At 32.1% G+C, this 24,244-nt stretch overlaps 1 protein-coding gene across 5 annotated transcripts in view; it reads right to left on the minus strand.

Moving 5' to 3' along the window:
* The window catches only part of LOC142332384 (endochitinase-like), a 141,877-nt gene that overhangs the window by 49,458 nt on the left and 68,175 nt on the right, over positions 1 to 24,244 (minus strand). For 4 of the 5 annotated variants that reach the window (XM_075378809.1, XM_075378808.1, XM_075378807.1 and 1 more), the window contains one exon: positions 19,140 to 19,315. The exons of the other annotated variant lie outside the window; for it this stretch is intronic. In XM_075378809.1, coding sequence (XP_075234924.1) covers positions 19,140 to 19,144 — 5 coding nt within the window. In that variant the 5' untranslated portion in view covers positions 19,145 to 19,315. The remainder of the gene's footprint in view (positions 1 to 19,139; positions 19,316 to 24,244) is intronic. 5 annotated transcript variants of the gene reach the window in all.

Consider the following 24,244-nt stretch of genomic DNA (forward strand, 5'->3'; position numbering starts at 1 on the left):
ATAAAATACATTTAATATTCACGATGAAAGTAATTAATCAATTGAAGAGAATAAATATACAAAATTTACTTATTTACCAAGAAAATTATATTTTGCCATATTTTCAACATCGTCATATCAAACTTTAATTTAGCCTGGGTCATTTGTGATCACTATCTTTGTATCATTTCAGAAAATGTTTTATATTGTTTATCCGATGCATTTTAGGTGTTAGATTGGCAGAGATTGTTAACCCTAACTGCATGTGGGAGATTGATAATTCAAGGCTGAATACTATACCCAGCCACCATTTTTGTAATCGGTTTCTAATGAATAGTACACACCCGGCGGTCCCGGGTTCGAATCCCAGTCAGGCATGGCATTTTCACACATGCTACAAATCATTCATAACATACTGTGAAACAATACCTAACAGTGGTCCCGGAAGTTAAACAAAAAAAAAATAATCTTATGCGAGTTTATCAAGCTCACCGATGTTTTTATAGACGCAATATTATAAGATATAGACCACAATTTGTTTAAAGTAATGTAAACAGCCTATACCGTTTCTACAGTAAATCATGGGAAGTATGCTCACTTGCATACTTAAATTGTGTACATACTTCTGCACTAAACACTATTTTGTTTTTTTTTCAATTATTATTTTATTAGGGCATGTTTTATAATATATTTTTAGAAATACCGGTACCTTTACTTTATCGACTGCAGCTCTATTGCTTCTATGTAAAGGCTACAACTACAAAGAGTTTGTATATAACATATTCATCGGTCCAAAATTTCGATATCGGGTTTTTTTGCAAATGTCGACGTTTCATAACCCCCCGAGTCCAAAAAACGGTTTTTTAAAAATCCGTGGAAATTTCGGAAAGATGTATGTACATTTGTTGGCCTGTATTTTGATTAATATCTAAGTGTAATTAGCGGCTGAACGAACATTTTCTTCGAAAATGACCCAAAAAGTTTCTACATAAGGGGCTAGATGCCATTAAATTTTGGAGAAAATTAAAAAAGGGAGGGTAGTTGTTGCCATTCTGAATTAAAAATTCCAAAGTTTTAAGTCAATCAATATATTGGGGGGGGGGGGGGTATTCAATATTGTATCTAAAACGAGTTGACCAAAAAGGTTGAAATATGGCACTAATATTTTTCTATATAGATTTACATTTTTCTCCCACGAAAAAAATGAGAATTCACAAATTCGTGAATTAATTTCATTGATGCTTCCATTTTCATCGGGGAATGTCCTTCTTTTATTAAATGCGCTACATAATTAAAATCTTGTTTTTGATTTTTAGAAGTAAAATAGAAGAAAAAGATATATAGAAAGTAATGGTGTATATCCAAAATAAAATGTTAAATGCAGTGTAACATATATTGACAAACGGAAAGAAAATTAAAATTAAGATGTAACTAACACATGAGATTTTTTAAAAATACATTCACAAATGTGTTAAAGGAAGAAGAATGAACATATTACAATATCTAAAAACCTTTAAATTAAAGAGTAACAACAAAACGATCATAAATGAACAGATCAACAGACAAGCGTGTGTCCTTTTCAACCTCGATTTATTAAAAGCAGAAAATAGATAAATAAAATTAAAAGATAAGTATAAAAATTAATTACAAATAAACAAGAAGAAGGCCAGATAAGGCAACAGGTTGGTCTAATGGTGAATTCGTCATCGCAAATCGCCGATTTCGAAGTCGAGAGTTTTTAGGTTCAAGTCCTAGTAGACGGTAACTTTTATACGGATTTCAATATTATATCGCGGATACAGGTGTCTTAGGTGGCTGGGTTTCAATTAACCACACATCTCAGTAACGGTCGACCTGAGACTGTACAATATTACACTTCATTTACATTCACGCATATCATCATCTGAAGTAATACCTTACGGTGGTTCCGGAAGCTAAACAGAAAATAAAGATAAGGCATGACGTCAAATATAAGGAGGGGCGCTGACGCCTCTCAAACGTTATATAAAGATTAACAGAAATTTAAAATTAAGTTTTGACAATGAAGTATTTCGGAAACGCGTCGACAAACGATAAAAGAATAAAGCTAAGAAAAGGTAAGCGGTATTCAACACAGAAACTATAGTGAACTTAGCAGAAAATATAATAGGAATTATTATTTTAATAACTGCCATGTCAATCGTCCTGAGAATTCGTCGGTAGTATTAAGGGCCCAAATACCAAAAAGGATTTTATCGCTTTCGGCCGCTGAAAAACAATCGAGAGTGCGAAACAAACAGGGCGATGATAGATTCCAATTTATACGAACTTACATGGAGTACAAAAGTGTGAATCTGTACGAACAAATACAACGCGATAGTGGCATATATCCCTCCTAACGAACAGGTGAGTGGCTACGGAATTAGTAATACTTTATAAATAGCAAGGTCGTTTAAAAAAATACATGTTAGTTACAGTAAATTATCTGAAAAGGAATTTTTTTTTCAATTCAAGCAACAATTAACTAGGAATAGAAGACGTACATCAAATACAATATTTTTCGAGAAAAACTGAGGAAAGGTCAACAACGGAAAGTTTATATAAGCTGCTGTTCCTTGAGAATACTTAGAATTTTGATTATTAGAGACGTTGGAAAATCTTACAACGGATGCGTACAGACGTATGTTCTTGAAATCTGATTTTTGTGTAACGTTACTCTCTCGTCACATTATTTATAATTTCACCTATGAGGAATCGTTTAAATATGATTATGGAGGTAGAAGAATTTTGTTATTTGGGAAGTAGAATTACTAAAGATGGACGAAGCAGAAGCGATATAAAATGCCGAATAGCACAAGCGAAACGAGCCTTCAGTCAGAAATATAATTTGTTTACATCAAAAATTAATTTAAATGTCAGGAAAAGATTTTTGAAAGTGTATGTTTGGAGTGTCGCTTTATATGGAAGTGAAAGTTGGACGATCGGAGTATCTGAGAAGAAAGGATTAGAAGCTTTTGAAATGCGGTGCTATAGGAGAATGTTAATAATCAGACGGGTGGATAAAGTGACAAATGAAGAGGTGTTGCGGCAAATAGATGATAAAGAAAAATTTGGAAAAATATAGATAAACGAAGAGACAGACTTATAGGCCACATATTAAGGCATCCTGGGATAGTCGCTTTAATATTGGAAGGACAGGTAGAAGGAAAAAACTATGTAGCCAGGCCACGTTTGGAATATGTAAAACAAATTGTTAGGGAAGTAGGATGTAAGGGGTATACCGAATGAAACGACCAGCACTAGATAAGGAATCTTGGAGAGCTGCATCAAACCAGTCAAATGACTGAAGACAAAAAAAAATTATTAACCGTTGTGTAATATACACAAGCAGAACAACGATTTCGGTGACCCGCTCGTAAGTATTTAGGGACGAACAGAACAGATATAAAGACAAGCTGTGCCTTAGATACGTACATCCCAACCCCGTAGGGAAAACACCCGCCTAGTGACTTTCCGTCGCCACCGCCCCCCCCCCCCAGCCCTTGCCCTGTTGGGCTTTAACGGGAGCTCAGATACGTAGTCAGTCAGTCAATCCAGGTAGTGACACAATAGCCAGTTGCCAAGTACGATGATCAGCTGTTTCGAAGAGTCCATGAGGTTAGCGAACGATTCGATAAATTAAAAGTCACATATAAACAAACGTAAATCCCTCGCGTGGGAAAACGTTTCTCTTCATTAAAAACGCACTTTGCAAAAGGATCTTTTGTTTTTAATATGTTATTCGCTTACTGATTATTCGTGTTTTTTCCTTATATACTAAAATAGAATTAATAATGTATTTTTTTATTTACGAGGTCGTAGTACAAATAGGCTAAGCTGGTGCATACAAATCGAGTATCATGCACGACTAAGCTGCCACTTATTTCATTAACGATAACAGATTAAAAAACTCAATTTTACTAATAAAGTAATAAAATATATTTATTTATTTCTTAGCCTATATTTTAATCTCGGGCAGCCAAATATATTTATTAACACTTTTAGTGCCAACGTCCGTTTATCAGGACTCTAGTAAAAATTATACGAAACCGTAAACGAATGTTTTTTCCACACTGTTTGTAATTTTTTTCTCAGAAAAAACCCGTTCTTTCTGTTAATAATAAAATGCTGTGTATTTGGGCTATACCGCAATCGAAATATAGATTAGTCGGTTAGTTGTTTTCCGTTTACGTTTGGTTATGTTGTAAAAGCGTCTTTGTTAGTCGCGTTATGTTGTGCTTTGTTCCAGTTTTGCGATATTTTAAGAACAACGAGAAACGTTGTACAAGTGGACCGGGTAAAGATAGATAAATTATATTTAGGCGTACCATTTTATCGATAAAGTTAGTTACGTCAATAACTGATATTTTCTTAATTATACCATTTTTACGAAGTAAAAAAAAACACAATAAAATTTAATTTTATATACATATACATGCGCGTAGTGCGTGTGGTTTTAAACTTTTTTATATGAATATTTGTAAGAGAAGAAACAAAAATAAACATTTACCTAAAAAATATTATTCCATGTACATAATAAAACACGCGTTAAATTAATAATTTAACTTTTAAAGTTCAAAAATGGTAGAATACATAAAAAAACAACTAAATTTCCTTGTTAACAAAGTTTTTCAAAATAACGAAAATACTTTCTTAGACAAATCGTAGTTCTTTATTTTATTATTTACAGCAAAAAAATACGTTAAAGGGAGTATAAAATAAAATAAAAAACAAACGTACTTAAAAAGTTTAATCTGTACAAGATAAAAACATTTACATTTAGGTAAGACAGATGTTTAAAAGGAAATTACTTTTTCGTTTCGTTTTGTTTAACCTCCGGGACCACCCTTAGGTATCGCTTCAAAGGTTGAGATGAATGATTTATAAAATGCCATGTCCCGAACTCGGGACCTCCGGATGAAAGGCCGAGACGCTACCGCTCGCGCCAAGGAGGCCGGCTAAGAAAAGGAAATGACTTGAAGTACGTATTATTCTTTTTAAAAAAAATTTGATGCGGACACCACATAACTTCCTTGTACGCCTACTAAATTACATATACGCATTTTATACGATCGGAGATTAATAATATATATATAAATAAAAATGTAAATGTTAGTTTGTTCAAAATCTTAAAACTCCGAAAGTTCTTCACCGATCGCTTTGAAATTTTGACACGACGTTGCATTCGAATACGCGCGTGTTTTTATATACCTAAAATTTCACACTTGTTTTAGGTAAAAACATGTTTTTTTTTTAAAAACAGCGCTATCTGTTGGACGTAAAAGCAACACGCGCTGTACTAAATATTTTACGATTCCATTTCAATGTTTCTGATATGTGTGTCCGCTGTAGACTAAAAAAACTACTGGACCGATTCACGCGCGGAGAAAGAGGAAGAAAGGGAAAAATCTAAAAAGGGAAATGGAGAAAAAGAAAACGGAGAAAAGGAAACGGGAAAGGAGAAAAAAGGAAAGAGGAAGGGGAAATATGGGAAAGAGAGAGAGGAAAGTAATTGAAAGGGGAATGAAAAGGGGAAATGGGGAAAGGTAATATGGGGAAAGAAAAATTGTGACAAGGAGGAAAGGGAGAAAGGGTAACAGGGAAAAATTAACTTTTGCGAAGTCCGTAATGTTCATTTAGTTAATGTTTTATCAAACTTTCAATTGTGTTCATTAAATCTATGTGTATATATATATATGTATATATACTCAAATCTAGCAATAGCGAAGCATTGCCGGATCTGCTAGTTATTAATAAATCAATATATTTAAATTTTAAAAAATAGTTAGAAAAGTTAACATTTTTTTTTTTACAATCAGAGGTTAATAATTATTAATATATCAATATATTTAAGTTAAAAAAAAGGTAATGAAGTCGGATTCGAACCGATGTGTCTCTTCCCCTTGAACCACCCAAAAATTTCATTAATTAAAATTTTATTTGGCTATAATTCTGGAACCGGTGAAAATAAGTACCGTTTAAGATATATCATTGAAAAGCTCTTAATTATGGCTGATTACTGCAGTTAAGAAAATGCTCAAAATCTAATTTTTTGGGGATTTTGGGCTTTTTTGGACACTTTTGGTCCAGTCGATTGTAATCAAAAAGGGAGGTGCAAAATTAGATGTTACAACAGTCCTAAACCGATGTTTCAAGATCCTGCGGCTAATAGTTTTTGAGTTATGCGAGATAGATATTTTACGTCGGTACAGACGTTACGCCGAGCTAGTCAAAATGGATTCAAGGATGGTCAAAATGAATATTTCTGTTAAAATTTGAAAACCAAAAATTTTGGCGATCACAATACTTCTTTTACTTCGTATAAGGAAGTAAAAATCGCAATTTCACGGTCGGCCGTGGGAAAAGGAAATGAAATATTTACAATCGATATCGCATATCGTTTAACATTTCCACGTGTATTTATTTTTATCAACATATTACGTCATTACTTTTAACAGTATATGTTTATAAATCGGTTGACAGATTTCGACATTTAATTGCGATTAATGACCGATTATAATGTTCTGATTCATACAGAAATCTTTCCCTTTACATTTAAACCTCTACGTACCGGACGATCATCTGAAAAGTTACTACATTTAAGGTCTATTTACGCACATCAGTATCGATGTTATCCTGATCGATCAGCGACGCCAATTAGGACTGCAGTACTTACTGTGTGATATGTACTACGGATAGATGTCGGATGTTTCGCGTCTTCCCAAATCAGCTGATTTGGAAGTCGAGAGTTCCAGCGTTCAAGTCCTAGTAAAGCCGGTTATTTTTACACAGATTTGAATACTAGATTGTGGATACCGGTGTTCTTTGGCAGTCGGGTTTCAATTAACCGCACATCTCAGGAACGGTCGAACTGAGAATGTACAAGACTACACTTCATTTATACACTCACACATCCATCCCCGTTCATCCTCTGAAGAATTATCTAAACGGTAATCTTACCGGAGGCTAAACAGGAAAAAAAAGAAAGAATGATGTCGGATGTGTGTGAATTGGCATCACAGATCGACCACGGAGAACACTGATACTGAACTGATACCGATGTGTGTAAATAGACCTTTGTTATTCAACAGCTTTCAGTCTCTTCGTATTTCGATTTGCCGGCAAGTATACCGTTGTCGGGGGAACCTTTCTACAGTTATCTTCAAAGGGAATGAAACCTACCCTCTCTGCTACACCTACCCCAAACTCAAGAATCTTATTTGGCAACGGTAACATTTAATTCCGTTAATTAACAACCCGAAAAAATAATGTAATGTAATGAAGGAGCGGGCGGATTTTAATTCTCTTTTCACCAAAATTCATTATTTTTTCGGGTTGTCGATTATTGTAAATTAATAGAATTAAATTTTGCTATTGCCATATAAGATTTTTGAGTCGGGGTAAGTGTAGCGGAGAGAATATGTTCCACCCCTTTGAAAATCATTTTAGAAAGGTTCCCCCTGAGAATGGTATACATGCCTGCAAACAGAAATACAATTGGACTGATATCTGTTGAATAATAAATGCGGTAACTTTTCACATGATCGCCCGGTATTATAAACTATTATTTAATTATTTGTTGAAGCGTGCTTTACGTTACTGCGTGAACGGAACGCGGCAGTGAAATTGTTTAACCTTGAAAGGGCACTGATTGTTTTGGTGGAGGGGAGAGTTATTGACAGTGCTTCGGCAAGCAGAAAATTGTTAACATTATTAAACGTTATTATTAAACGAATATTTACAACCGGTATTTCTTTTTATTAAATTATTCGTACCGACGACAAAGATCACATTTTTTTGCATTATGTGTTTTTTATTTTTTAATGTAATTAATTTTACACCGTACCATAAAAACTATACAAAACCGGAAGTAGAACCCAGAACGTTTTATCCGACAGTAACGTCCTCTCGCGATTATTTTCATATCGTTTACTATAATAAAATTAATATTACCTTATAATTTATCTGCCTGTTTCATTATATATCTTTATTATAATATATAATGAACGATTTGAAGCGTGTGTGAAGATGCCGTGCCTGACCGGGATACGAACCCGGGACCTCCGGATCCCGGTCAGGCATGGCAACTTCACACATGAAGAATGCCTAACGGTGGATCCGGAGGTTAAAAAAAATATATATATATTACAATAATTGAAGCTAAATATATAATACTGTGCCGATTTAGTAGAAAAACATGTGAATTAGAGCGGAATAAAGATTCTTCACATGCAACGTCGCCCTCACGCTGTTAACATAAATAAAAATTACAGTACAGTTAAATAAATAAAAAACTAGGTATATGTCCCGTGTGCGAGCACCCTCCATTATTCTTTAATTACACAACACTCAAAACTTAACGATCCACCCTTTTGATTTCATCGGCCCAAAATGCGTACGAAAAGGGTAGTTTAAAGAACGTTTATCGTATTAGAATTTCATTTTACGTTTTATCAGATTAGGTCTATCACGTCCCCGACTTATATCCGGAAAATTTTGAATCCGAATTCCGCTAATTTTTTTACGTAGCAAAATATTTATCTACCGTACTGTCACATAAGAAAAAAATAATAATTATAAATTTGGGCGTTAAAAGATGAAATAAATACAGAACTTACAAAAATTACAGAATAATAAAATTACAAACTGAATCGTTGTTAAATTAAAAAAAAGTAAATAATACCGACACTTTACCTCAAATATTACAATTTTTTTTTTTACATTGTCCTTAGCTTAGTAAGATCTATTCCATACAAATCTGTTAAAAAGACAAACGCAGCGTAGTAGCGATTTACCTTGATACCGAATTAAGAAGGTAGTGGTCCCAGGAGGGAAGAAATGATCAGTTTAAATGGCAAAATAGCACCTGCCACCTGTCAATTACATTCATTTGTAAAATGAATGAGTTTTCAAATACAGCCTACCTATTAAGAATAGTACACGCTGTTAATCAACCAACGGGAAGGGTAGTCTTAAATAATTTTGTTTCATTATTAATTTAATGTTAATTAATTTAAAATTAATAAATAATACATTAATTTGTTTATTCGTGTGTGTGTGTGTGTGTGTGTTATTCGCGCGCGCGAACACACACGCCCATAATTTAAATTATATATATAATTTAAATATACTATTCCTATATAAGTATAAATTTATTTTTTCTCCCTTAAAATTTGATTGGTAGATCGATCTCCTTTTCTTATGAAAAATGATATAATTCTCTAGAATTAAAAAATAATAATATATATTATTGAAAATTATAAGTTAAAATTAAAGTTATTCCCTGAACCACTACGAAGAAGAAAAAAGTAAATAGCTAGAGCTACAAATTTCGAAGCCAAGGGGTACGCAAGATTGTAATGAATCCATAACGACGCCCGACGGCCTTTATCATAATCTAGGAAAATAGCCTTATTTTCCTTGATACATTATAAAGGGTAGGTATCCGTATTAAATGAGTCGACTACAGGGATATCCATTAGGTAAAGACTGTTAGCGGATTTGAACCCGATCCTTGAATTAAGAACCCAAAGCGCTGCACTTGTACACAAAAGCTTGTACGCTTCAGCCGATCGTGAGAAAAATTATAAATATTTAAAAAATTTCAAATTTTAAAAATCGTATGAAAATACCTTTCTTTCATTCATTTACATATATGAGGTTCAATTAATTACATTAGTAATGTTAATTATACGATTATCGATTAACCGGTTGCTCTAATAATCACTTATCCAAAAGTGTGTGTCGTTTTCAATTTTGAAGTTATTGCCAACATCTAAGAATTTTATTACGACCAAAATAATGATTAAATAATTATATAAAAATAAATATATTTTTAAATTAATATCAATGTTACAGTCTACTTACTGTTCGGTGCTTCATACACAATTTAATTTTAAGAAAATTAAGTATATATAATAATATTTTACAAAAATAGTTAATTTTCACCGTATGATTCTACGATATAGTCGATAGCTTCAAGTATATTATACTGAAAAATGTTCCTCTTCAGTGATTCCAAGCTTTCAATAAAAAAAAAATTATGTTATAAAAAAATATTTAATTTAATCGAATGAAAATAATAAATAAATATTTCCATCAAAACAAATATACCTTGAAATTAATATCTACGGAACAGTTGATTATCGGGTTCTTCATACCTAGTTTATTTTTTTATGGAATTAGGTACATATGTTAATAATATTATTTTACATATTTCATTGTTAGTATACTGTTATTCGATAGAGTCGTGGTATCTTATAATCTATTACGTAGTAAAAAGTTTCTTCATCAGTGATTCTAGGCGTTCTATAAATAAATAAAAATCGGTTAAAGAATATACTTTACCTATTTTAATCAAAATAACAGTTAAATATTTACATCGAAATGGGCACCGTATCTTTGAAATTAATATCTGTGTAATAGTCGATTATCCGACCCTTAATACACGATTTACTTTAAAGAAATTATGTAAGTATAGGAATATATTTATTTTACAAGTTTAAGAAATAATTAATTTTTAGTATCCAATAAAATCGTGGCACTTTTAATTTATTATACTGAAATTTATTCGTCTTCAGTAGTTCTAAGCTTTCTATTAAGAAAAATTATTTACTTATTTTAGCGATAATTTTCAGTTAAATAAATTTTATTTATTTTGTGTGTGTGTGTGTGCGCGCGCGCGCGCATAATACCGTAGGCTGTTTGAACAAACACATTTATTGTGGTTTTTTTTAATTCTTTCGCCCGAAGTATATTTTTGTTAAAACTTTGTAATTACAAGAATTACAGATAAAATTTTTGATGATTTTTTCTAAAATATCGATTAAATTTTTTAATGTTTTTTCGTAAGTGAAAAAGTATAGGACGATTTTTCATTATAATTACAACAAAAACTTGTTAACGTTAAATTAAAAGTATAAATAAAATTTAATCTCTGATCTAACGATTTTTCCTAAGGAGAAGAAAAGGGACAACGTAATAGCTCTATAGCTATTACAATTCGCAGCCAAAGGCGCATAAAGAAGGTGATGAATCCACTCCGACCCTCGAATGGTTTTCTTAATCGCAGTAGATAACGTGTCCGTTACAATTTGGTTGAACGGGAACTGTACATCAGTACAACCACTTTTAATGAGTCTGATTACGATTCGAACCTGATATCCTTGAATTAAAAACTCTAAACTCTGCCACTATAGACGCGAAAATTTATCAGAATAAAGATTTTTTTTTTATGAAAAAAATGTATTTTATTAAGCCCCTACTTATAGAAGAAGTGGGGGGGGGGAATTGAAAGCCACGCAGCATTCGGATAAATGAACATTAGAAGTCCGGTTAATTGCGAACCATCTAATTAAATACTTTATTATAATTAAAAGTAATTAAAAAGTAATTTAAAAGTATTAAGTAATTTAAAAGTAACGCGCATTAAAAGTAATTCAATCGATATTTGAAGTTTGAAATTAAAAAAAAAAAATCTTTATTCTGATAAATTTTCGCGTCTATAGTGGCAGAGTTTAGAGTTTTTAATTCAAGGATATCAGGTTCGAATCGTAATCAGACTCATTAAAAGTGGTTGTACTGATGTACAGTTCCCGTTCAACCAAATTGTAACGGACACGTTATCTACTGCGATTAAGAAAACCATTCGAGGGTCGGAGTGGATTCATCACCTTCTTTATGCGCCTTTGGCTGCGAATTGTAATAGCTATAGAGCTATTACGTTGTCCCTTTATTTCAAACTTCAAATATCGATTGAATTACTTTTAATGCGCGTTACTTTTAAATTACTTAATACTTTTAAATTACTTTTTAATTACTTTTAATTATAATAAAGTATTTAATTAGATGGTTCGCAATTAACCGGACTTCTAATGTTCATTTATCCGAATGCTGCGTGGCTTTCAATTCCCCCCCCCCCACTTCTTCTATAAGTAGGGGCTTAATAAAATACATATTTTTCTTTAATACAGATTTATCAGTTAAAATTCTACTTTCAAACTATACAACAAAACTGTTTTCTTATAACTACACGCTTCAGCTTACAAGAAATACAACTTTCTTGTAAGTTTTACAAAATTTGAAAAATCTTTCCACCAATTTATTTAAGATGCCTGAAGGATTTTCTTTTGTATAAATAAATATTATTCTGTCGATTCATTTTTAAATAATATTAATTAAAAGAAAATTAAAAAGAAATTGATTTATCTGCATCTTGTTCAGCATGTACGTAAATTAATTTCCAATTGCAACTTCTGAATTGTGAATCAATTTGTGGTAATTTTTTGTTTAAAATATTTACCTTAACATTTTTCATATATTTAAATAATTAACACGGACTTAAATCAAATTATTATATATTACTTATATATTATTATTATTATTATTATTATATTACTTATCTTACACTGATTTCTTATAATCTGGTTTTATATTAATTTATTGATCTGTATAATGTGTTATTCTGTTCTGATGAGAATAAAGATTAATTTATTTTACTTAGTGGAAATGAAATAAAATATTCTTATACGTTTAGGATACACTAAATGACGATAATTATTTTCAAACTTGGATAACCGTTGCATTAACCTAACATTGTTACTTGTATGAGAAGAATTCCCATTAATGATATGATAATATGTATCATAGCCCATAAAGTGAAATTTCTGGTTGTTATATTAGATGGCAAATCCTCTTAGGATCAAATCGATTTTTTTTCCTATTCTTTTGCTTTAAAACACCTTAATAAAACTTGTAACCATGACAAACTACTACATTATGTTTATGAATATCCTTATCTGAAATATGTCATCTGTTTTTGAAGGAGGCTACTTCAAAAAGTCAAAACAAGTTTCTAGGATACGGAAATGGGTTGTTAGATCGTTATTTCACAATCATAAGTATAAACTAGTAAACCATCGTTAATTAGTTAGTTACATTACTAACCTAAACAATAAAAATCAAAATCGAGTGGTCCCCGTTAACACAGAAGTACAAATTTTATTGTTTGTTATTATCTCTTTTTTTCTACAAATACTAAATATTAAAAAAAAATAATAATAAGCAAATTGTAACAGTGGAGGATTAGAGAAAAAATTGATTAAACATGTAATGCGATGAATTACAAAATTAATCTCTTATAAAATATTCTCAAAATAACCCAGGAAATCATGTATGTTATATAATAAGAACAAAAATCTTATAATCTATGAACGGTTGAACAGAAAAACTGAGGATAATTAAATGAACAATTTCTTATAGTATTATCTACAAGTGATTTCTCGATATGCGAGTGAAAGCTTGCTTGGCTAATTTTATTGTAAAACAATTAAAACAATTGTCAACAATAAGAACTGTTCTGATCAAGGCCAGGAGAACAATACATAAACGAGTTATTTCATCAGTCCTAACAGCTAAAATCACGGACTTAATATTCAACTGTTATTATATACAATGTAATATGTATGCGTGTAGTCTTAGATGATTTAATGTCTATTTATATTATAATTATTATGTTTCGGTTAACTTATTTACGAATAAATTAATGATATAATTAATTCGTTAATTAAAAAATGAACACAATAAATGTATACAAGATCATATAACCTAAAAAAGTACAAAAAGAGAAATATAGCAATCAGAAATATATCTTATTAAACGATATACATACGGTAAATAACATGAACGGTATTTATCATCGGTGAAAAGTTCCCACACTGTTGCCATGGATGTAACGTACGAACAATTAATCTAAAAACCAAGCATACTAACCGAATGCAGCAGATCAGCTGCTTTTGATTAATTGTTTATGTAGGTTTTTTAAACATAAAAACATTTTTTTTTTTTACTATTTGACCTGTTTTTTCTTTCTGGTATTCTCTGCTTTGGCTATGAAAGACCAACAACATGCGATTAAACTACAGCCGGTATTATTTAAATTTTGAATGTTAATATTTCATTTATAATCTTTTCTACAGCTTCATAAGTTTTTATCATAAGTATTTTAAAAGCGGATAGGATTTATTAATTTTTTAAATAAAATATTTCATTCTCACATTTTATAAGCGTAATATGTAATTAGATAAACTAGTCCCCCGTTCGGATCTCTGGTTGGGGACTACTAAGGAAGGGGCCATCAGAAAATTAAAAAATAACATTCTACGAGTCGGAGTGTGGAATGTTAGAAGTTTAAAAAAGGTTGGTAGGCTAGAAAATTTAAAAAGGGAAATGGATAGGATAAATGTGGATGTAGTAGGAATAGTGAGGTTCGGTGGGAAGAGGAAGGCGACTTTTGGTCAGATGATTATAGAATAATTAACTCAGCTTCAAATAATGGGCAGGCAGGAGTAGGTTTCATAATGAACAAGAAGATAGGGAAGAGAGTAGAGTATTTCAAAAGCATAGCGATAGAATCATTGTAATAAGGATAAAATCAAAACCTAAACCGACAACAATTGTTAATGTCTATATGCCTACAAGCGCCCATGATGATGATGAGGTAGAGTGTGTATACGAAGAGATTGTTGAAGCAATTAAACACGTAAAAGGAGATGAAAATTTAATAATAGTTGGAGATTGGAATGCAAGCATTGGAAAAGGCAAGGAAGGAAATATAGTGGGTGAATACGGGCTGGGCAAAAGGAATGAAAGAGGGGACCGACTTATAGAGTTTTGCACGAAGTATAATTCAGTAATTGCCAACACCCAATTTAAAAATCATAATAGAAGAATATACACTTGGAAAAAGCCAGACGATACTGCAAGGTATCAGATAGATTATATCATGGTTAAGCAAAGATTTAGAAATCAACTCGTTGACTGCAAAACTTACCCTGGAGCAGACATTGATAGCGACCATAATTTGGTGTTAATGAAATGTACATTGGGGTTTAAAAACCTGAAGAAAAGGTGTCAGATGAATCGGTAGAATTTAGAGAAGCTTGATGAAGAGGAGGTAAAGAAGATTTTTGAGGAGGACATCGCAAGAGGTCTGAGTAAAAAAGATAAGGTAGAAAATGTAGAAGAAGAATGGGAGAATGTTAAAAAGGAAATTCTTAAATCAGCAGAAGCAAACTTGGGCGGAATAAAGAGAACTGATAGAAAACCTTGGGTTTCAGATGTGATGAAGAAAGTAAAAGGAACTATCGAAAATTAAGAAATACTAACAGAAAGTGCAAACTGGTGAAAGAAGAGTAGATTAAAGAGAAGTGGAAAGAGAAATGAACATTGGTAAAATAGACGGAGCATACAGGAAAGTTAAGGAAAATTTTGGGGTACATAAATTAAAATCTAATAATGTGTTAAACAAAGATGGTACACCAATATATAATACGAAAGGTAAAGTCGATAGATGGGTGGAATATATTGAAGAGTTATACAGAGGAAATGAATTAGAAAATGGTGTTATAGAGGAAGAAGAGGAAGTTGAGGAGGATGAAATGGGAGAAACAATACTTAGATCTGAATTTAAGAGAGCATTAAAAGATTTAAATGGCAGAAAGGCTCCTGGAATAGACAGAATACCTGTAGAATGACTGCGCAGTGCAGGTGAGGAAGCGATTGATAGATTATAAGAACTGGTGTGTAATATTTATAAAAAAGGGGAATTTCCGTCAGACTTCAAAAAAAGTGTTATAGTCATGATACCAAAGAAAGCAGGGGCAGATAAATGTGAAGAATACAGAACAATTAGTTTAACTAGTCATGCATCAAAAATCTTAACTAGAATTCTATTAAGAAGAATTGAGACGAGAGTGGAAGAAGTTTTAGGAGAAGACCGATTTGGTTTCAGGAAAAGTATAGGGACAAAGAGAGCAATTTTAGGCCTTACATTAATAGTAGAAGGAAGATTAAATAAAAATAAACCAACATACTTGGCGTTTATAGACCTAGAAAAGGCATTCTATAACGTAGACTGGAATAAAATGTTCAGCATTTTAAAAAAATTAGGGTTCAAATACAGAGATAGAAGAACAATTGCTAACATGTACAGGAACCAACCAGCAACAGTAATAATTGAAGAACATAAGAAAGAAGCCGTAATAAGAAAGGGAGTCCGACAAGGATGTTCCCTATCTCTGTTACTTTTTAATCTTTACATGGAACTAGCAGTTAATGATGTTAAAGAACAATTTAGATTCGGAGTAACAGTACAAGGTGAAAAGATAAAGATGCTACGATTTGCTGATGATATAGTAATTCTAGCCGAGAGTAAAAAGGATTTAGACGAAACAATGAACGGCATAGATGAAGTCCTACGCAAGAAAATAAACAAGAACAAAATAAAAGTAATGAAATGTAGTAGAAATAACAAAGATGGACCACTGAATGTGAAAATAGGAGGAGAAAAGATTATGGAGGTAGAAGAATTTTGTTATTTGGAAAGTAGAATTACTAAAGATGGACAAAGCAGGAGCGATATAAAATGCCGAATAGCACAAGCTAAACGAGCCTTCAGTAAGAAATATAATTTGTTTACATCAAAAATTAATCTAAATATCAGGAAAAGATTTTTGTAAGTATATGTTTGGAGTGTCGCTTTATATGGAAGTGAAACTTGGACAATCGGAGTAGAGAAGAAAAGATTAGAAGCTTTTAAAATGTGGTGCTATAGGAGAATGTTAAAAATCAGATGGGTGGATAAAGTGACAAATGAAGAGGTATTGCGGCAAATAGATGAAGAAAGAAGCATTTGGAAAAATATAGTTAAAAGAAGAGACAGACTTATAGGCCACATACTAAGGCATCCTGGAATAGTCGCTTTAATATTGGAAGGACAGGTAGAAGGAAACAATTGTGTAGGCAGGCCACGTTTGGAATATGTAAAACAAATTGTTAGGGATGTAGGATGTAGAGGGTATACCGAAATGAAACGACTAGCACTAGATAGGGAATCTTGGAGAGCTGCATCAAACCAGTCAAATGACTGAAGACAAAAAAAAAAATATGTATTAAAGAAAATAACAAAACCGCTTTTCTATAGTTAAATATAGCAAAATTAAATTTATAAAATGCTCCTACCTCAAAACAATCTATTTTGGGGTGCAAGACCACTCACTACTTGTGTACTGAACACTACTTTTGAAACTAGCTGTGAAAAGAAATAAATAAATGAGAGTGATGTTCGTTAGTTTTGCTATAGTCAAAAGTTTTTATATCAAATTTTTGTCTTTCAATACCTTTTAAAATGATCACCCACCCTTTCTACTAACTTTCCTTTCTACTAAAAATGTTTTAGTTGTCCTCCGGGTGCTTCAGGATATAGTAGTCTCATAACTCAAATTAAATCATTTTAAAGTAAAATATTTGTTAAATTTTCTTCTATGTTTCACTGTTGAGAAGTTACATAAGAGGTACTATACACAGTTTTTGAAACTAGCTGTGAAAGACATTAAATGGCCGTTATTACGGTTAAGACTGTTGTAACTTTAAATTTTGTACGTCAAAATATTTTCTGTTTAGTGTCCTTTTGAAGTCTCATACAAAAAAAAATAGATCATTTTGAGGTAGAAAAATTAGCTATATTTCATTTTTGAATACTAAATTATTGAAAACTTATTATAGTTTTGTGAAATATTACTAGACAACATGTTTTTAAATCGGTTTCAATTATAACAGAATTGTACAGGGCAGATTTACTTTCATCTAGACAAGACAAACTTCAGTAAACACTAAATAGATATAGTGTACTGCTCAATTGAAATCCAGCAAAATTCACACGAAACGCCGGCTAGGAGGACAACATTTTGGCACAGACATCGAGCTGCAGACCGGCGTATAAACACGGCTGAAAACACAGGCGGCTCCGTTCTATGACGAGGGTATTGGAAAGTTGGAACCACGCTACGACAAATGTCTAAATCGGAGTAGTGACTATGAAGAGAAATAGCGTAACTATGTAAGTACTTGTTACAAACAAAATTTTTTTTTATTTTCACTGTGGTTTTAATTTCGTGACCGATCGGACCTTGAAAAAAAAACCCTCGTATAATAATGAATGAATTTCTTTTTCTTAGAACAGACAAAATTTTGGCTTTGTACATAAGATTTATCGTTAACATTACTTAATACTGGAATGTTATAATATAATAACATGCTAACGTACATTTTGTTGTCATTTTCTGCCGGATATATTTTCAAACAAAATTCAAGAAAATTAATACAATAGAAAAATAATATAGATTTTTACACACCAGAACCATATGTCAAACTCAGAAGTAGCAATTTCGTGCTTCTTTTGATTTTTTCTAACAAATTTTTGTAGATATATTTTTATTTAAATAAAAATAAAATTATAAAAACGTTAAAATAAAATAATTAAAACTTTTCTTATACGTTAAAAGTGAAAGATTTAAGAAAGCGCAATTTTTCATCTCTAGTTGGTTCTTTTGAAATCGGTTTCATTATTATTTTTCTTAAGTTTGTTTTATTTTGTTTTCAGCCACTCGACCGATCTATTAACAGTAAATAATACGTTACTTTGATATTCTGATCTGACCTTCTAATTTCACTATTTTTATAGATTAACAAGACAAAATTTGGCTTTAACTTTATAAACAAATCAAATTTATAAAATCCAGGACTTCACTGCAGTCGAACGGCCCTGGAAATCAACACATTATATCACGTTGGCTACAGTATTTTTTTAATCAACATTATTTTTGTATAAATTAAATTTCTACTTACCAACAATTTAAAAAGTGTAAATCTTAGTACTTTCGAAGCTGTTAGTCCATCTTCAGGGATTTTCAGGGATGTTAATTTAAATTCAAATAATCCATAATCATTTTTAAAATTATTATATTTATAATAGTCGGTCGTCAAGAATAAAATTAATTCGTACATCAATATGATAGTAACACATGTTTGTAAGGATACAAAATTATATATATATATATATATATATATATATATATATATATGGGAACAATTTTAGAAAAATGATATAGAAAACAGAATAACGAAGAGAAGTACAAAAGAATGACAAAGATAATCATAGGATGTTAAACAGTATAAAAAAATTAAAATATCTTTTTCAGGGTCTTTTACAGAAAATATAATATAATTAAACCAGAAATTTTAATATTTATGTAAAAATTAAGAAAAACGGTAGTAAATAATATAAAAACAAATATATTACTGACCTCATAGTGGATGTTGATATACAGGCATCATAACATTTCTAAATAAATGTCCGAGGTCTCCCCCAGTGTGTAAATATGTCAATTCCATACCAGACTGCAATATCCTCATTTGAATTATTACATTGTAATAAAGCAATCGTTAAGATGAGTTAAATTACATTATTTAAAAAACATATCTGAAAAAAAAAGATTATAATTCAGTTTGTTTGTAATATATTGTGAATTATAAGATTTAATACGCGCATTGAAATTATGCAATATTAAGGGTTTTTTTTTGTAGAAATCTTGTTAAAAAGACAGTATAAGCCTCTGTTGAATCGAAGCATAAATAAATAACATTTTTATCCTGATCGATTCATAACAACACATTATATAGATGATTTCATAAACGGTACTCGTATACTACTCCGTGTATAAAGAAAAGGAACTGTGTCAGCCTTTGCCGGATGAATCGTAGAAAGCCAAGGTAAAACCATCAGATTAGCGTCACAAAATAACCGCTTACATGTATTTATATTTTAAGTTTATAAATAAGAAAGCGGAGATTGAAATTCCTGGGTCGTGTGTACAGAATGGACGAACAGCGACTAAATAAACAGATTTTCATTAAAATCTGTGAACAAAAGAGCAACTTTGAGACCTACAACGATGAAAAAAGAATTACAGAACTTAGGGATCCGTGAACAGGAGACTAAAGATAGAAAGCTGATCTGACAAAAAATACGTAAAACTGAGTTAAAATGGCGATGAAGGAAAAGACATCCAAAGTGAAACGGTCAAAAAAAAATAAATGCCAAACATATAGAAAGAACAAAAGAATGTCGGGAGAAATGAAAAAGAAAGCGGAAGAAATGACATTTGTGTGGTTTGTAGTCGGCCTAAATGCAAAAAATAAAAACGTGAAATAATGTTATGATATTTTAATGGAGATACAAAGTATAAAAAATAACTAAAAATTTAGAAGGCATAATAAAAATTATTTTACTGCATATTTACGTACATATTAATATAATAAGCTGAATAAGGTGCAAAAAATTCAGAGTTTTTTAAACATTTTCAATTATTATTTAGAATTTCATTTTCAGAATTAATATTATGTTTTAGTAAAACAAAATCTTTTAATTCTATTTAAAATAAATTGTCGGGAGAAGTTTTAAACGATTTGGTAATCTATTTAAAATCGCAACAGAAACATAACGCCCTTTGCCGTAAGCCAAAGTATTGCGCCGAGTTAAATGAAACCGGTTCTAATATCGGCTATAGATCTGATTACGAGATCATGGATACCGTTGTTCTTTGGTGGTTGGGTTTCAATTAACACCGATCTCAGGCGCGGCTGACCGGAGACTTTAAAGACTTTAGTTCATTTACATTTATACACGTCATCCTCATTCATCCTCTGAAGTAATATTTTACGGTGGTTCTGGAGGCTAAACAGAAAAAGAAGGAAGTTCTTTATCGGCATTAACCGGTCGGTCTAGCGGTGAACTTATCATAGTAAATCATCTAATTTCGAAGTCAAGAGTTCTAAGGTTCAAATCCTAGTAAAGGCAGTTACTTTTATACGGATTTGAATAATAGATTGCGGATACCGGTGTTCTTTGGCGGTCGGGTTTCAATTAACCGCATATCTAAGGAATAGTTGATGTGAAACTGCACAAGGCTACACTTCATTTACATTCATACATATCATCCTCTGAAGTAATAGCTTACAGTAGTTCCAGAAACTAAACGGAAAAAGAGGATTCTTTATCAGATTTGATAGCATGGATATTGTTATTTTTTAAAAACGGACTATTTTTGGAAAAGAATGCACATTCATAAATATAAACTCAAGGATAACTAAAAATATTTAATTTTCTAAATATCAATCTACAGGATTCATATTTATTACCGCCAAACAATTATCTAACAGCCTATTTACGCATTTTGAAAATTTGTTTTAACTTTTTGGGGAAGCCGCAAGAGGTTTAATATACTTTAAATGGCAATATACATAAGTAAAGTACACATTTATTAATTGTCAAGCGTAAAGTTTTATAAGATACTTCATACATGAACAAACGGTTTGGTTTTGATGCAAATGAAATAAATTTGATACTTCTACGAGAACTTTTCACATACTGAAACACGAGTTTTTCTTTACGGGCAACAATTGTTATCATTAACGGGAATTCTATCCGCTAAATCATAATGTCGTATTTTTATTTTTAATGACAGAAAGGGGTACATTAAAGCGTTACATTATTTATACGATTTTTCTCATCGATACACATACGTAAGAACCTGAGGAACAAGAAGCAGCGTGTATTAAGATTAACGATTTCAAAAATGTTTCATTAGCCGATATATTTCGGTAATAATTTACACAACAGTTAACGTTGTAATTGTTATTTAACTAAGAAAACCGGTAAAATTACTTGCGAATATGTCAGGCTTACTGTTAATGATGATCTTTTACAAATCGTCAGGTAAAATACTTGAATCAAGTATTTTTAAAAAGTTCATGTGTATATCTGTTATAATTTAAAGCGGGGTTGCCCTCGTTACGTTCTGCAAATTATTTGTCGTGCGATTAAATAAGGTAACTTAACTCTGCATTTACGTTTATGAATCTGCAATCTTTGCTGAAGAGAACGATCGCTTATTCTTAAAGAAAAATAACGATATCCACCTCTACCAAAACAGAAAATAAAACTGTTTTTTAACGCTCGACACAAAACTTTGATTTACATGAAAGGGCCTTACGTTTACTTTGCGTTTTTAATAAATTATCAAACGGTTTAAAAAATCTTAGCGCCGATTTATTTAAAATACAGACGGTTCAAAAAGAGCGACACAATCTCACGGAAGAATGTTTTCTTCTTTTGTTGCAAGTTTAATCGAGGTAAAACGGGTTACAAAATGGAGCAGAATATATTCGTCGCCTCCCGATACATTAGATGTGCCAGTTACGCCCACACCCAGAACGCCTTCACAGAAAAGTGGAGGGTCATTCTCCTCCATCAAGCGGCAGAATCAAGAGACAGGGAATGCGATAGACGCAGCCAAAAGCGCTCGACCGAAAACGGTAGCATCAGAAAAGTTTATCAACGTGCAAGCTTTATATTCTGTTAGTCCCAAGAAATCTGTGCGACGTCTATCTAACCGGTCCGATCGTTTTTGGTAACGCCCGCACGGCATCGAGCAAGCGTTTAAAGATGCGTTCACACAGAATTCCTGTCGTTCACGAGTTGTTACCTGAAGACACTGGTAAAGGTGTAGCTTTCTGTCAGCGGTTCACGTCATAACTCGGACGGGGATGAATTCGACGATCCGTTTCGATCGGACGAGGCACGGTTCCACCAATATGGAACTACTATAAACGCACAGAATTTACGCATCTCGCGTACGGAAATCCACATCAGTGCACTAGTCTCCCTCCACGGACAAAAAATGAGAGTTTCGCGTACAATATCAGTAGTCGAAACTTCATGACATTCTTTCCGGCACCGTGAACTATGATCGTTACATACAGACGGTGCAACAATTTGTAAGCACTATACCTGCAGACCGGATAGATTACACGTAGTTTTAACAGGACAGAGCTACGGCTCATATGGCCGACTTTCTTGTATCAGTGTTTTCGTGGACAATTGATTTCGAAGGGATTGTGGCCCCCACGGTCTCCTGATTTATCCTTTCCTGACTTTTTGTTGTGGGGGATACCTTAAGAATGCCGCTTACAAAACTCGTCCTCACACCGTTACTGAATAGCAGAGCGAAATTAAACGATGTGTCGCGAAACACATAGTTTAAAACGATGTTTTAAACGAAAAATATCTATTTTTCGAAGAGAATGAATTATCAACACCTTGAATTACAAAACAGTTTATTTCAGTATATTTTTCTGCAATCTAATGTTTTAAGTAGATTTCAAAAGATTACGTATTGTAATGGATACAATGATTTGATTTCAGGAAAATTTCGACATATCTTGGCGTTTCACAGCCTCAGACCCCAAAACCACCGTCAGCTCAAAAGTTTATATATATTTCAATTTCTTGTGAACACGATAACTGCCGTAATTTTTCAAATTGTTTCTTAAAAATAACTCGTCAGAAAATCTCGGTCTAGTTCGTTAACGGCCAAAATCGGATCATGGGACAGGAAATGGGGAAGGGCCTTTCGAAAAAAACAAAATATCGCTATAACTCTCTTATTAAGTAAAATATCGAAAAGTTTTTACTATTCTTTGGATAAGGGTTTAAAACTTATCTAAGAAAAGCTTTTTGATATTATTTAATTTTATATATATATATTTTTTTTCTGATGCCTTTCCCTCAAAAATTATTGCATACCAGCACGAAGCCGACTAAACTATATCTGATATTCAGCCCTGAAATTAGTCTTTTTACTCTGTTCATCGCATCGAACGGTTATATCGTGTCATAATAAACGTAAAGAAATCAACTTTATATGTTATCACTTATACATCTTGCACGACTTGTATAACACAGAAGTCACAGATCAGGAATTAATAATGTAATCACTTGTTCAAACCGCTTCTTCATTCTGTTTAGCGCTGGTAAAGGAGCAATCGATGAAAGACACGATGATATCGTCGTTTCCAACTTGTAATTCTGTGTTTTGTAATTAATTTTTTTGTGAGGAAGCGTACAATGAAACTAAAATCGGTAGATGATAATCTCATGTTCATACTAATATTATGAGCAACATGACGCCAGAAAATCAGAGAGAAGTGAGCCGTACAGATTCAGATGATATTATTGAACTGAAAAAGGATTGTCGCAACATTTTGGGAACAAAAGAATCTAAAAACAGAATTGATGGAGCTTGGGACCGCAGCGATATCAGAATCTTATTATGAATTGAAGGATGTTAAACAAATCAAACGGTGCAGGCTGCTCTCGATGGCTGTTATTCGTCTGAATGAAAATGCATAATCTTACCCTGTAGGCCACTTAAAGACTTTAGTTGTCGGTTCAAGTTGGAGATTTTTATTGTCCGGACATGTTTGAGTACCTTCTCTTTATTGAGGTAAAGATTTGTCTGTTAATCGGTATAATGAACTAACAAGGGGCTCAGAAATGGACGGGTGGTGG

The sequence above is a fragment of the Lycorma delicatula genome, chromosome 11, assembly GCF_047948215.1.
Source record: "Lycorma delicatula isolate Av1 chromosome 11, ASM4794821v1, whole genome shotgun sequence".
NCBI classification, from domain to species: domain Eukaryota; kingdom Metazoa; phylum Arthropoda; class Insecta; order Hemiptera; family Fulgoridae; genus Lycorma; species Lycorma delicatula.